The sequence below is a fragment of the Schistocerca gregaria genome, chromosome 1 (assembly GCF_023897955.1).
Source record: "Schistocerca gregaria isolate iqSchGreg1 chromosome 1, iqSchGreg1.2, whole genome shotgun sequence".
In the NCBI taxonomy this organism is placed as follows: domain Eukaryota; kingdom Metazoa; phylum Arthropoda; class Insecta; order Orthoptera; family Acrididae; genus Schistocerca; species Schistocerca gregaria.
The window spans coordinates 844,552,247-844,568,267 of NC_064920.1; the positions used below are offsets into that span (position 1 = coordinate 844,552,247).

The 16,021-nt window shown below is 45.0% G+C and overlaps 1 protein-coding gene across 1 annotated transcript in view; it reads right to left on the bottom strand.

Annotated features, from left to right (window-relative positions):
* LOC126272538 (titin-like) overlaps window positions 1-16,021 on the bottom strand; it is a 999,170-nt gene that overhangs the window by 51,888 nt on the left and 931,261 nt on the right. Inside the window, 1 exon segment of the mRNA XM_049975459.1 lies at window positions 2-255. Coding sequence (XP_049831416.1) covers window positions 2-255 — 254 coding nt within the window.

Below are 16,021 nucleotides of genomic sequence, written 5' to 3' on the forward strand. Positions count from 1 at the left end.
GCTGGCGCTGCAGCTCGCCGTCGTCGACGCTCGTCTCGGGGCCCAGGTCGTCGTCCTGGTCGTGCTCGTGCTGGTCGAGCTGCTGGTCGCGCCGCTCGTGTCCGCGCAGGCTCTCCGGCGGATGCAGCAGCGCACCCCCGCCCATATCCATGTTTCGTGCCGGTCGCAGCAGCGCCACGATCACGCTGATATTGTCCGTAGAGCCCTGCTCCTTGGAGAGGCACACCAGCTGCTCGCTCAGTCCGCTCAAATCGTCTGTCAACATACCACAGGCAGCAGTCACTACACTGGCACTCTAACAACTTGACTCAGTCGAGTCTATTATTTATACACTACAGTTTCCGACTGATACTTTATAACATACGACATTATTACACGATTATTCGTAGTGGCAAACGGTGGCGATTATTCTAAATAACAGCACGGTTCCACAGCTGGATCAGTTTGTAACCTTTCTGCAGGTTCGGCACTTAGGCCATTTTGAAACACCTGGAATTACGTATCAGAGTAACACTCAACTGAAGCAAGGTCTGTCAATACACATGTCTGTGCAGTTTTAGTGTTAGCTGATAGATGTTTGACTGCGCTCGCTGTAAATTAGGAATGTTATTGTGCGACTTATCTAGTGTTTTTGGAAGTTTTATTCATTATGGAAGTGGAACGCTGCGACCGTGATGAATAAAGTTTTCCAGAAATTTCTGCTACCAGTCGCCTTTTGTTTTATACTTTAATTTTTATTTTCCATTACCGGTTTGGAATCGACTAGCGACTTATCAAAATGGTTCAAATGGCTCTAAGCACTATGGGAGTTAACATCTGAGGTCATCAGTCCCCTAGAACTTAGAACTACTTAAACCTAAGGACAGCACACACATCCATGCCCGAGGCAGGATTCGATGCTGTGACAGTAGCGGTCACGCGGTTCCAGACTGAAGCGCCTAGAACCGCTCGACCACCACGGCCGGCTGCATAAGAAGTCTCTATATTTTCAACATGTAAAAATCGGCATCAGGTAAACCTGATTGGCACTATATTAAATCAACATGACTTACACCAACAGTTTACTCCAGACATTTCACACTGCGCGATCCAACATACCAGGCGCAAAAACTTACACCAACCCGAGTGAGGTGTATGTCCCGCCGTAGCCAGGTGTTGTGGGGTCCTTTGGCGGCAGACGGGTGAAGCCAGGTGACTCACAGGGCGACCTGTTTTCTCCTCGGCCTGTGCCGAGTTCGAAACCTCGTGACTTTCACAGTACTCACTCTCCGCCTGCTGAGTAACTGCAGATGCCAGTTCCTTCGCAGCCATCCATTTAATCCCAGCAACACTAACAAACTTTCCAAGCCATAGTACACTCTGCGGTTGTGCTAAGCATCGCACCCAAGAGGGCTATTCCATGGAATAGATGTATCTAAAGCTAGAGGTTTGCTATTTTCCTAGTTTATGAAGTGTCACAAGATGTGAAATGCAAGTAACTTCACATAAAATGTCCAACGGAACCTCTGGTGTTGGATGAGAGTCCCCACAACACTTTCGCGCTTCTCTTTAGATGTTCTTTCATCACCTCTGTCAATACTACTCGGTAACATGCCGGATTGAGAAGCAATTTGAAGTATCCCAGGTATGTAATGGATGTGGCTGTTTAAGTGGTTTTTCGGCAATTTTATAATCAAAAATTGGGTCTTAACCACATTTATGTCCAATAAGTTAATTCGTTTATGCTGATGGTTAACTGTTTCTCACTGCACCAATCATGAATGCTCTCCAGGTGTTGCAGTATTTCACTGGAATTTTCTAGCGTTGCAACTTCTCTATACACAACATCTATAAACAGCCTCATTGAACATCTGACATCCACTAGGTAATTTGAACAACATTGGGGACAGTAACGATTCTCTAACACGACCGTAGTGTAGGCCAGTAACTAGTTTTACATATGAAGATTTCTCTCTTGTTAACAACGACAGGATGTGCTTTACTTGCAAGGAACTCTGTTCAAATAAAGCTGATCTGATATTCCGTACGCTATTATTTTATTCACTAGGCGAGACTCCTGAATTGTGACGCCTATCGAAGTCGATTAACGCTGATTAAGCCTGGGCGCCATTACCAACTGCCTTCTGGACGAAGAAATCGGTTCATAAGATCCTGCAGAATGTCAGCTGATTGCTACAACGGAGATTTTTGGCTTTAGAAAGGTCTAATATGTGATCAGAAAACTTATACCAAAATTTGACAACAGAGACGTCATTGATATAGGCCTACAGTTGTGTGCATCGTTTGGAAGACAATCTTTGAAAATTAGAATGCCCTGCGCATTTTTCCGATCACTTCGAACACTTCGTTCCTCCAGCGACCTACTATAGACTGCAATTGTTCCGTTGTCTATTAAGTCCTCCTTATGACATTTTGGTGTTCGTGCGACGACTGAAAGAAGACGCTGTAATACAACCTTTCTCGGTGAAGCAATTCTGGAATACGGAAATCAGTATTTCTATCTTCAATCATCCCCAGTTTCAGTGCCAAAATGGTCACTGAAGGACTGGATAGATGACTGATCTCATAAAACTGACAAACCAAAACTTCTGTGTGTTTTACCACAAAGCTACAACAAATAGAGCGCCTGATGCCGTGTAGCATGGAAGAATGATTTAATAACCAGTTCTTTAATATTAAATGCTCACTTTTCACTGGAACTTTTCTTACGGAGCACCAGCAAGATGTAAAGCTGAACACTTATCCAATGAAAACGCGTTAAGTCTCATTGCGAAACCGTTTTCCAGCCCTGTGTACTCGAGGAAGGTCTCAGTGACCGAATAAATCAATGATTTGCGGCAAACTAAGTTTCTTTGCCAACTATACAACATCCTTCAGAGGTGCTCCCTTACGTTGGCTACAACCTATCCATGTGGCACAGCCAGTTTGGTCGCCATATGGTGCAGTGGCCTTTTCGCGTCGTTAGCGTTCTACTCATGGCAGGCCAATGAGAACACAACACTCAAGCTGGTGGTGTCCTTTCGCGTCAAAACCATCCGAGTACTGTAAGCACGCATTGTTCCCTAAAGAAGTGCAATTCTTGCGTGAAACAATGAGCGTCGGTGTCTTGTTTAAGGGTCGACCTGTCCCTGCAGAGCCATTGCCCCCGAGTCGCTCGCTGTGAAAGTGGTCCGTGAAGTGAAAGCGCAGGGAGCTATCTTTAGGTCGGCTCCAAGTAGCTCCACGCGGAACTAAGTTAGGTGTGCTAAGATGCGACTGGAACTCTAACCTCCCTAGAATGAAGAACTGTGGAGATCTGATTGCCGACTGCTCCATTTTTCACAACTAATCTGAGTGCAGTGATTGATCGACGACTTTTTTTCGCAGCACATGCGACTACAGTATTTCTGGCATCCGAATAACGGCATAATATGTGGCATTCAGGTCAAAATAAATTGAAACTGCCGTGCTCCACCAGTTTCGACACAGATGAAAATTCAGAGAATGTTTCCGGGGCAGGTCCCTTGTTGAGATATTGTTTTCGTTGGATACACATCCGGCCGTAAAACTTAACATTTTTTCAAGGAATGTCAGTTGCTAACAAGGGAAGTATACACTCAAGGGGTCGCCCATGTTGATTGCCTTTCGCACGAGTGTAGTATACTTGGATGTAGTAAGTGATGCTCTAGTGCGAAGTGGAAGAGTTTTCGAGAGATCTAGGTTCAAAGTTTTGCGAGTCTAATGAATACTGTACGCGAGCGCCAGATGTCGAGCAGCGGCGGTTAACACAATCAGCTAAGTAGGGAGACCGTAAGTGGGCGTTGTTTCTTTTCTTCCACCAAAAACTTGTCTCGCTACAACGGATGTTTTTCGGAAGGCTACAACAATCATTGTGGTATATTCCTGGAATCGGTATGAAATGTATCGCGAATACAGTATACATTTCTCAAAGCAGCTACAGAGGGCCCATTGTGACATCACTGCAAGCCGTACATTAATGTATCAATTAACAGTTTTACTTTTCGTCACGATACTTTATTATGCCTCCATTATAAAACGCCACGAATGTAAAAATTATTTTCATTGTTCTTACTTATCCCTTAGGAAGAAGGACGATTCGTTTTAACTGTAGAAATGTTTATGTAACATATGAAAAAAAATGGGCGGGTGCCAGTAGGACTCGCGCTCTGGAAGTTACTGTGCGTTTTCTTTTCGATCATTAATTTAGTTACACTTTCGGAAACGTATTATTTTGGGATTGCGGAAAATAAAATGTGTTCCCGGAGACTACTGACAAGTTTAGGCACTTTTAGTTAGCAACGAAACTACCGAGTATATGTTCGCATTTTTATGAACAGCATCAGAAATAAGCTACAGTTTAGAGGGAAGCAAATACATCAACCATGACCTCAAGTGGATTGGCAAAATAAATTCTAAACCACGATGTGCAGACCAAAACAGTTCAAATGGATCAAACGGCTCGGAGCACTATGGGACTTAACTTCTGAGGTAATCAGTCCCCTAGAACTTATAACTACTCAAACCTAACTAATCTAAGGACATCACACACATCCATGCCCGAGGGAGGGTTCGAACCTGTGATTGTAGCGGTCGCGCGGTTCCAGACTGTAGCGCCTAGAACCGCTCGGCCACACTGGCCTGCTACCAAAACAGTCACAACCGCAGTCTCTACCTGAAATCTAGTCTGTTAGTTTCTGCCATTTCCCTTCCCCTCACTCAAATGGTGTATGTACCACTACCCAAGATTGGCAGAAGATTAGCAATGAAATACAGGTAACTACCACAACAGAAGGAAGGAACCACTCTCGAATTCACCGTAGGATTTTGTGAAGCCACGGAAAAACTCAACCAGAATTATCAGATGCGAATCATAACCCCCGCTGTTCCCGAATCCACTGCTGGACCTCGCTCGCCTGGAAGAGAAATAGACCCAGCCATCCGAAGCATCAATGACAGGAATTCCCAGTTTTAACAGCTAGGCTTAAACATGATTCGGAAAATCTTCGTGCTATTCAGCTTAGTAGCCTAAAATCTGTTGGGGCTGCTAGTCTTTGGCCTTAACAGTAGCAGCCTTAGTTACTTCACCGTTGCGACAGTAATAAAACAATATCACTCTCCTCTGAATCATTTGTCGCACCTGACGAATACATCCAGATATCTTGGAGAGCAGGCGGCATCATCTGCTTCGCACATGTCCCGCTTGACAGGGATGTCCAAAGCTGAGGGAGATAGCATCAAACGCTGGCAACTCGTCCAGTCGTACTGCGCTCCCAGTGAAGATCAACTTGCATGGCCCGCTAAGGGGTAGCGAGTTGTGCGATGTAATGCAATGTAAGATACGAACCTTGGTTCCACTATCAGACACTTCCGGTCTGAGAGCCAGCATCAGCTATGTGTCTGGCAGCGGCTATGTTTTCTTGGCACGCCCGCGTCCGCGGCCGGCAGTCGTTCCCGCGCAGACGGCAGCAGGCGGCCGGCGAGCGTGACGTCAGCGCACCGCCTGACTCACTGGCGGCATTGCCACGCTGCCCCAGCCCATGACGCAACGCCGTGCGTGCTAAGGTCACCAACGACAGCCGCCACTTCTATCGGAACGCATCTCCGGAGGTCACGTCGCACTCACTAATCAAATCCAACAGTAACTTGTCACCGCAGTGTCCTTATCCTCATATAGCGCAATCGCTTTGAGACCGAACACATGTACCGTAGTGCTACAACGTGTCACAGTTCTTTTTACACGGCCGAATCGACCGATATGGTGCAGACACAGAAACTGATTAAGCATTCGGCAGTGTTGAAATCCTCGTGCGCCCAGATTTATTGTGCCTGCAGTTATCATTGTCGGCAAAAAGGTTATCGTCAATGTATAAGGGGGGATAAGGAGGCTGGTAGGTTGTTGATGTGCAGAATACCCAATAATAAATCAAAACTTACACATACAACTCTAAAACTGGCATTATATTTACAATATGTAGACGATCTTTAACAGCCTGTCAATACTTTCTCGTCTAAATGTCGATATATCGAGAGCCAATAATGACATCTAGTTTAAATATCAATATATATTGATATCCGATATTTTTAAAAATATCAGCAGTCCTAGGCGAACCGAGTCGACGCATACCTTATGTCTCATGTCCATCTCACGTAATGCCCTCGCTCCAGCTGTGGTACGTTATTGTGCATCCAAGACACTAACACTTAATATCTTAAAAGCCGTAACCAGCTAACCCATGCAAGCGCAACGTAAAAACAGTGTTTACTGGCTGTCTTTAATTGCCCATACTGCCGCTGCGTCCTCCAAGGGAGTCATATGGTGGAGTCAGTCGTAGGTCACGAGACGAAAGGACGAGAATTGCTGATACCTAGTATTCGACCAGGAAATTTTCCAATGGGCGTAAACACTGGGAACTATGATATCTGTACGTGCGAAAATCGGCTGTTGACCCTAAATAATGGAGAGTGTGAGGTCATCCACATGAGTGCTAAAAAGGAATCCATTAAACTGCGGTAAGACGAAAAATCACTCAAATCTAAAGGCCGTAAATTCAACTAAATGACTAGAAATTACAGTTACCAACAACTTAGTTGGAAAGAACACACTGAAAACGTTGTGGGGAACTAAAGACTACGATTTAGTGGTAGAATACTTGAAAGATGCAACAGATCTACTAAAGAGACTGCCAACACTACGCTTCTCCGCTATCTTTATGAGTACTGCTGCGCTGTGGAGATTCTTACCAGGTAGGATTAACGGATTACATCGAGAATGTGCAAAGAAAAGCAGCACGTTCTGTATTATCGAGAAATAAAGGAGAGAGTGTCACGAACATTATACAAGATTTGGGGTGGACATAATTAAAACAGGCGTTTCTCGCCGCGGCGGGTTCTTCTCACGAAATTTCTATCACAAAGTTTCTCCTCCCAATATGAAAATTTTTTTTTGGCGCCGGCCTACAGAGGGAGAAACGATCATCGTAATAAAATAAGGGAAATCACAGATCGCAAGGAAAGCCTTTTTTCCGCGAACTGTTCGAGAGTGAAATAATAGAGAATTATTATGAAGGTGTTTCGATGAATCCTCCGCCAGTTATTCTAGTGTGATTTGCAGAGTATCGATGCAGATGTACATTACGCATATGGGATTTTATTTGTTGACATGTCACCCAAGTTAAACCAGTCTTCGTGTCTTCGCAAAAGGTACATCTCCGTGTTCATGCTGTATCACGACAGGCGAAGAGCGCATACTACAGACAAAAATCAGCACGAACAACTCTTTAAATCACAACTATAACAGTACGAAGAAACAGTTTGCGCCTTCACTGTTAACTTTTTCTGAAGTTCTGTGGCCATTGGTACTACAGATGTGTGCATCATTCTATCAACAAATTCCCTGCTCGTCTGCATGACAACTGTGCAAGCCCCAGATAGCTCTAACGCTGACAACGAAAAAGAAACAGGATCACATCTTGAATCCGATGAGGTACTAGGATATACAGCACATTGTGTATGCGGTTATTCTGTAGTTGTTTCTGCTCTCGTCTTATTTGTTCGTCTATTTTCTCTCAAAAGCTACATAATTCAGGGTCGGTCGATACACTACCGCATAGAAGTATCCAACTGATTCCCAGAATTTTCTCCACTTTCTCCGATCCAATAAGGGCGCCAGATAAGATTGCAGATCCATTTGACAAGCTGCGCAAAACAACGCGCCATCCGGTGTACTGCTGCCCTCGCCCTTGCAGACATTTGCCGGCCGAAACGACACTGAATTTGGCTGCACGAGGCGCAGCTGGCTTCAGTGGGCTGAGTTGGTTCCAGCAGCTGAGGCAGCCACTTTCTCCCTTGCGCGCTGGAGCGGGCGAGCGCCAGTAGCTGCCCCATTACACACCCTGCCCCAGTGGCGGCACAAGAAAGCCGGCTGCCAGTCGTGTCAATGCGCACGGCACCAGCCATCTGTTCGTCAATGGCCTCTCATCCGTCTATCACCTACAGATATTATTAAGGAATTCATTTTCACAACGTCATAATTTCTGCGATTTAAAATCTTGGTAGCATGCAAGTATGGGAAAATGTTTCTTTCAGTCTTTACCTCCCACGTTCGGTAAAGTGTTTTTCATAGCGGTGGGCATTTTCCTTTCTACCCTGCCTTAACTCAGCTCCCTGTTTTACAAGTGTTCTGCGTTAAACAGAGTTTGTAATTTTTTATAATTACTTGCTATTCTCGAGACAATTTTCACGCCATTCTGTTCTCCAAAAGTCAGAAATTTGGAAGCTGATATGTAAAAATTAAAGCGGCTTAGATGAAATATTTTTTGTGCGTGTATGTGGGGGAGGGGTGTCCTGTCATGTTCCACCACACCGCTCTCCGCCGCCTTTGGCATCCGCACCGGAATTAAGGAGCTCCATATAAATTGCTTTATTTGCACGTGACAGTTGGATAACAAAGGCAAAGCGATGTACTTCAAATGGAAGGTGCGCAAGTAAAATATTAACAGCACTGCGTCATGAGCGCCGGCAGACGGGACGCTTTATGGCCGAATGTTTTAGGCACTCTTCGTAATTAAATTTGTTTTGCACCTGAATATCTGCCTTAACAACGGGCATTCAGAATTTATTCACATTTTTCTACGGTGTATTTCTCCCCTTCCCAGTTCAAATAGAGTCCCGGTCGGAGGAAACAACAGATGTAGTGGTCGATCTTAAAAGTTTCAAGCGGTAGTAACTCTTTAAAAATTCCATGACTATGCTCACTGTGACAGGCGGAGTGTTCTACCTGTGTGGGCGCAATACCTTTGGGAGACAGAGCCAACAGACTGCGTAACAGCCGGCCGCGGTGGTCTCGCGGTTCTAGGCGCGCAGTCCGGAACCGTGCCACTGCTACGGTCGCAGGTTCGAATCCTGCCTCGGGCATGGATGTGTGTGATGTCCTTAGGTTAGTTAGGTTTAAGTAGTTCTAAGTTCTAGGGGACAGATGACCACAGCAGTTGAGTCCCATAGTGCTCAGAGCCATTTGAACCATATGACTGCGTAACATTTTGATTTTCAAGTGCAAGGCCAGTTGGATGGCAGGGCTAGATAACGAATACCCACGTTGCGCAATGTTTCTGCCCACATCCGGCGTGCACATCAAGCTTGGTGCGTTGCCTATATACAAGGGCGAATGGTTTTCGTATTGTGCAAACTTTAATAAATTGCTAATAAAGTTGAATACAGTTTCCTAAATAATGCTTAGACGCCAGCTTCTCTTCGAGGGTTATACAATAATGTGTCAACGATCCAGTTACAGCGCTGATTACAGTCCTCGAGTCAGTCAAGACGACAGCCCGCCCCAGCTGCTACAGATTGATGTCATATTTGGTTCTTGCAGGTCACGTTATCGATTCTATAGTGACGGGCGTAATATCGATTACTCTGACCAGGCCGCGTGCTGGAAATTCTCCCCTTCCAAGCGCGTGCGATTCGCAGTGACTTCGATTTCTTAACAAGTCATACAAATAAGGGCACGTTTCGAGAGCGTAAAGCCTAGGGTTAACTTACATTTATTTATCTTTTTCCACTGTTGGTGTGCCTGACGCTGAAACAGAATTCGGAGGAGCGGATTCAAAGAATAGCTAACACCGACACCTTAAATAATTAAAATCACAATAAATGGATTCCGTGTTATCCCTGGTTAGGTGTGTGTAGCAAGGAAATAAATGTACAGCTCTTTGCCACTAAGGGTGCCATCAATATGTTATAACAACGAAACAGACATCTCTGAGATAGAAACACTGTTTGTACACGAGTAGCACCTCCTTCAAGAAGAAATGGAACAACGCGGTTTGTAAGTTCTATTGAAGGTCAAATGACAGGAGTCAAAACAAAATGCAAGGGATGCAATCTTTAAACATGCAAAATCAATTGGAGAGAGAACAATGAGAGTTATTTCTGGAACAGCGATGGCGGGAAAGCACCAAACACAGAAGCCTGCAGCCGAGCGGGAAGAGAGAGAGAGCGAGAGAGCGAGAGAGAGAGAGAGAGAGAGAGCGAGAGAGCGAGAGAGCGAGAGAGCGAGAGAGCGAGAGAGCGAGAGAGCGAGAGAGCGAGAGAGCGAGAGAGAGAGAGAGCGAGAGAGCGAGAGAGCGAGAGAGCGCGCGCTCGCGCGAGAGGTAACGAAACGATACGCAGCGAAGTAAATACTACGTAGGTGTGTGCGCTGCGCTCTTATCGAATGCACCAGTCAGCAGGTGACTGCGACAAGACCGCTGTCAGGAAGGACACTTATCGCTGCACGGGAGAGCGTATCTGACGCTGCTACTAACAGGAGGGCCTCCCCCATTTATATGAGAAGCATTACGGCGAAAATATGTGGTTCGTCTAAGGACAACCGGGATCAATAGATGCTTGAGAGTCCAAACTGCTTCGCGGTTTCTGTGGTCCCTGCATCTCTCAACATAAACTTCAGAACCAGGTTGAATACAACTTCGTCGATAGCTTTTTCGCATCAGAGTCTTACGTCTACTAGTAATGTACAAAGTTATTTACGTCTGTAGCCTTCGAACGAGATATTAAGTCGTGATTGTACATGTTGCGCCCTATTGAGAGAACTGCGAACTGATCGTTCTGTTAATTTCGTGTTTTTTACCAATTAAAGCAGCGGCAAAAAATTACCGCGAATTGGATTCTAACTGAATCATGACGTAACACGGTTGCTTTCCGGCCTGTCGACTACGGCAGTACACTACAGAGAGATACCAACTACCGCTACATCGAGAAATTTCTTACCACTATTCCGCTCTCGTCTCCATCTCTTGTCATCAACTGGTTTCCCTGATCTTATAAGGCTGAAGTGGTGAAGTTTTGTGTCTCTCACAGTACATACACAATTACAAATGTTGTTTACTTTGAGCAGTAATGCAGACCTTCAAACGCGATTGGCTCCTGCGTAACATTGTGGCTAGTGTTGTGTCAATTATTATTGTACCTCTCTCTCTCTCTCTCTCTCTCTCTCTCTCTCTCTGTACGCACGTTACGACGGCACAGCAAGTGGAAAGTATGCGTCGCAGCCCCAACAGGAAGAACACGCTGCCCGTGTGTGGACAATAGGCCATCACCTGTCTCAGCTACTCGTACGTCAGTGTCCGTTTAACAGCGCGGCATCACATCCCTAGCTCATGGTGCGAACAGTGATTGTAAGACTGACGAGAGAACGTCTACAGGGGTAACTCTAACTTGTGTTTGAACGCCAACGATGTCAAACTTCCTATTACATTAAGACTGCGCGCCCGGGCCTCGAACTTGAGACCTTCGCCTTTACCGTGCATGTGCTTGAGCGACTGAGCTATCCAAGAACGAAATGAGTCACTACCCGCCCTCAGTGCTTTACTTCCACCAGTTTGGAAGGCAGAAGATGAGATGACTGGCGAAGTTCGAAAGGTATAGGTTTAAGTGCCGGTGGTTGTAAATCTGTGAGAGCATATATTTTACTACTAGTTTCAATGTGCGCGCACGAAATATAACATACGAGACTTACGTAGTAAGAGCTGACAAGGAGTTTGTAATTTAATCCAAAGAACTTAGTGCATCGTGTGGTTATGTGGGAACACACTGCTGAAATATTTAATCTTCTTTGCCATCGTAATTAATAAGAATTTAATATTCGGGAAACCGCAACTCCTTCGGCGTTCCCGTCTGGCAGCAGATGCTGGCTAAAGTGTTTACTATCGGTACTGGTTATTTAACAATTCTGACAATATTCGCGACGCATGCCGCGCAGGGTAGCCGCGCGGTCTGCACCGAGGGTGGGGGCTATTTTACTGTGGTTTTTTAGATAATGAAAGATTAGCAGCCCTCTCTCAATGTCCGTGCCGACGTGCTGATCCGCGATATTAATTGCCAACATTTAGGACAGCATGATGCAGATTTTCTGTCGGCGTTAGGCACGGAAATGGGTAATCATCCACAAAATGGTAGAGTTCCGTCATGTTTTATACCCAACGTATTCCTACTGTAGTTTGGTGGCTCACTGGTTACAATGTAGACTACGAATCCAATTGTACCTCGTTACAACCCAATCAGTCCTAGACACATGTTGTCACTTCTTTCGCCTCTGTTCATGCTCAATGTTAAAATCCCAGGCTGCACCGTGGTTCGAAGTCCTCGATAAATAGTAGGAATCTCTATAACTAGATGGGTAAGTCATTTCAAAGGTCAGAGGAAGCCAAGACCATACTACCACCTCAAATAAGACCATGCCGAGTTACGCATTGTGTTCAAATCAAATTCTTGATAACAATACATTCCTACCGGTTAAGGATTTTTTACAGCGACGAGAGGTTGTCACATAGGTTCCAAAACCAAACAGCAAACTTCAGGGACACGGAAATACAGAAGTTGGTCTCACGAGGTACGAGAATTACGGTGGTATGTTGGGAAGCAGATAAATACAACCTACTAACCTTCAAAAACAAAAAATCAGGAGATTCAGTTTTAAAAATCAGGAGATATGAAATATCAAAAAGCTGTGGCTCATTTTGTATACACCTTTGCCATTTTTCTGGTAATTGCGACAATTTTTGTCCTTCCGCAGCTGTATTTTTTCACTATACTGCTATCCGGGAACATTTTCCGGAACAGGTGACTCGCGTGCTCAGCGCAATTAATCGGCAAATTATGTTCTAAAATAAAAGATGTAAATAAACATTCAGCATTAATCACATCACTTTCACTTTTGTCGCTGAATTCCAGTTTTCTATTGTTATTGACGCACTTCAAATTGTCTCGGTGCTTTTTTGTTTCCACATGTTTGGAAACATCACAACATTTGATACACAAATATCACATTGGCAAACGGTACAAAAAGCGAACAACGGGCATTTCCTCGGCTCAATAATGCACGGAAACTGTTCCGAAAATTGTTTTAAGAAGACGGAGTTATATTTTTTGGCCATGTTTAAAAACAAAACCCCGAATCAAAACACTACGACAATATGCATCAGCACACGTCTAAGCAGAACACTGTGCACTACCGAGTTTACTACATGTGCAGTACGGGACACGGGTATATCTTCGACAAAATGCGCGGGAAAGTAGAAAAAACTATCGATACGTAAATCGCGCGCGACTTCCTGATTTCTATAAACTTAGATACGTATCGATTAAGGTCGACTAATACGCAGCGAATTGCGACAACTGGCGATAAAAAAGAAACTGAAAAGGCGGGTTTTCAAAACAAATATCGTAAGTTTGACGATAACTAGTAAAGATCTGGAGAAATACCGGAATTATCGGGAGGTGGGAGAAAAAGAGGAAAATCGGGAGTCTACCGCCTAAATCGGGAGAGTTAGCAGGTATGTTTATTTTACTTTTATTTCAAATAACGCTTCCGGGTGACTATGTTTAGGGCTTGAGTTCAGCCTGAGTTGATCAGCTTATCGACCCGCCTCCGGCACAGCTATAATGGGACTGCCGAAGGAAGCCCAACGTGCTCTCTCGCTTCCGCCTTGGAACGCCCTGGCGACACTGAATTGCAACGGCAATGGCTTCGCGCGCTAGCTCTCCTTGTCATTAAACCCAGCACAATGTCTACGTTCCAGATCGCTTCCATATCACATCTACATGAAAATTTAAATGAAGACTACAATTGTGATTTTATAGTCCATGAAATATTAATTCATTTTACCCGCAACTGTTAGCGAGGAAACTATTTTCTAACAATTTAGTCGCAAGATCGCTGAGCTCGTTACTAAGTACGACATGACTGGCACTAACTAGTGGTTAAACTGCGGCGAGACACCAATGAAAATTATTTGTGTTTCAGGCCCACGATTTCAAGGCAAAGCAGAAAACTGCGGGCACCCCAACGTCTGCGATGCCTACCGTACTAAAAACACCTTTCAGAACCATGGCCCGATTGCAATTCACACTTTTAACGTGTTGGACGTCTCTTAATTGTTTTGGAACGCCGAAGATTCCTGTCTTCAGTTGACCGAGACAACAGTTACTTTCTGACATGAGGTTTGGAATGGCCTTTAATTCAGATTGTTAGGCAGTTGCAAACGGATCTGAGGAGTTTCGCTTCACTGCACCCAGATTGAAATCACGGCGTAATATGGCAACAGTAAATACGCTAGGTGACAGAGTAGCTTCAAAGGCAAATACCAGAACTGGTCACAAAGCTGCATGTAACAAAAAAGGCACAGGGAAAACGGGATCAGCGTGAAGAAAAGCAGCAGCAAGGAGGGGGGGGGGGGGGTATATACCTGCTGCCCCTAAAATTATTTATTTATTTTATTTATTTGTATTTTTTTAGTAGGAATGCTTAGTCTGACGGTGAAATGAAGTAGTAAAATTTTCTCCGTAGCATGGCTACCTAAGGGCAGAAGCACCAAGCACTCTACAATCACGATCTGTCAATGGCCGAGGAGCACTTGTCCAAAAACCCGTGGATATTTAACCATCTGGAAGAACATTCAAGAATTTTAACTTCCGCTAATTTGACGCTCTTTCATAAACCGGAAATTACAATTTAGACAGTATTCTGTTCATTAAGAAAAACTGTTTCCGTCGAGAATGGGCAACGTAAGAAACGCCGCTGCCCCACGCTCCCTACTTTTTCCGAGGAATTTTTGTTTGAGCTGGCTCAAACTTCACAATAAAAAAACGATACAAAATATATTTATAAATAGCTGTTTTCATGTAAAATGAAGGAAAAAAATCATAGAAGATGAGGCAAGTAGTCAACACTTCTGTTCAATACGGTGAAATGTGAAATTCGTTTAGGATCACTGACATAAGGAGGAGTAGAATGCCAAATGTTTGTGGTGCTGAATTTATCTTTAACTCTGCAATATAACGAATAGCTAAGTCATAAGAGCTTTGCCCGGGTTTGAGGCCCGATCCGGCACTGTTTGAATCGAATGGGAAGCTCCAATGGCATGGTAGTCGACAGCGGGCATTAGGGACTGAGAAATGATCCAGCCGAATAATGATAATTGTGACATACATTTGGCATGTTGTGGCTGCACCAAAACACTCGTAATATGACGTGTAACATGTTACGGACGTCAGACGAGGAGAATGGGGAAGGGGACCGACAGGGAGTTACCTTTATTAACGCGCATCTCTCATTTCACGTTGCACTGTGAATCTTCACTATTGTATCGCCAGCATTAATTATGATCAGCTTATCCGCCCAGTCTTGCGTATAGGGGGACAAGCTGGAGCCAAACAGTTGCTAGTTATGTCCTGGCGGTGGCCAGGCAAACCATTTAGGAAGTTCTCGGTTTACTCCCCGAGTCAAATTCGTCGAAAATTTCCAATCTTTTAATGAGTACCTTCTGTATTTGAATTTGACGCGCCAAGTAACAAAGACCCCGCCCCTGACACTTTGTAGCTAGACTTTGGTAGGAAGCTTGCCACGACTACTCATATTGTTTGTAGCGCGGGTCTAGGTTGTTACTAGAATTTACACGGAGGCAAGCTACAGTGAAAACTACGCAGGATCATTACGCAGTGTATTTCTTACTTTCTTTCTGACCAATATGTCCGCAAGACCCTACCCTGTTAGTGCCTTGTTCTAGACCGAGTTCTTAACGGTTCGCGAAGGTCGAAATATGCTTTAATAATGGCAGAAGTAAAACTTCCTGTGTGCCGGACCGAAATTCGGACTCGGGACCTTTGCCTTTCGCGGGAAAGTGCTCTACCAACTGAGCTACCCAAGCACGACTCACGCCCCGTCCTCACAGGCTGTGGCTAAGGCATATCTCCGCAATATCCTTTCTTTCAGGAGTGCTAGTTCTGCAGGTTTCGCAGGAGAGCTTCTGTAAAGTTTGGAAGGTGGGAGACGAGGTACTGGCAGAAGTAGAGCTGTGAGAAATTGGTCTGTGCCAAATACTGCTAGAGCTGCGTTGCGGTCCCACCGGTTCGTAAGCGTTGGGCAGACAGGAAGGTGCAGTGCAGTGCAGTGCAGTGCGGGCGGGCAGAGCGGCTGCGACCGCGCCCCACCTCTCACGCCAGTACGCGGGCCTCGGGCCTCGCA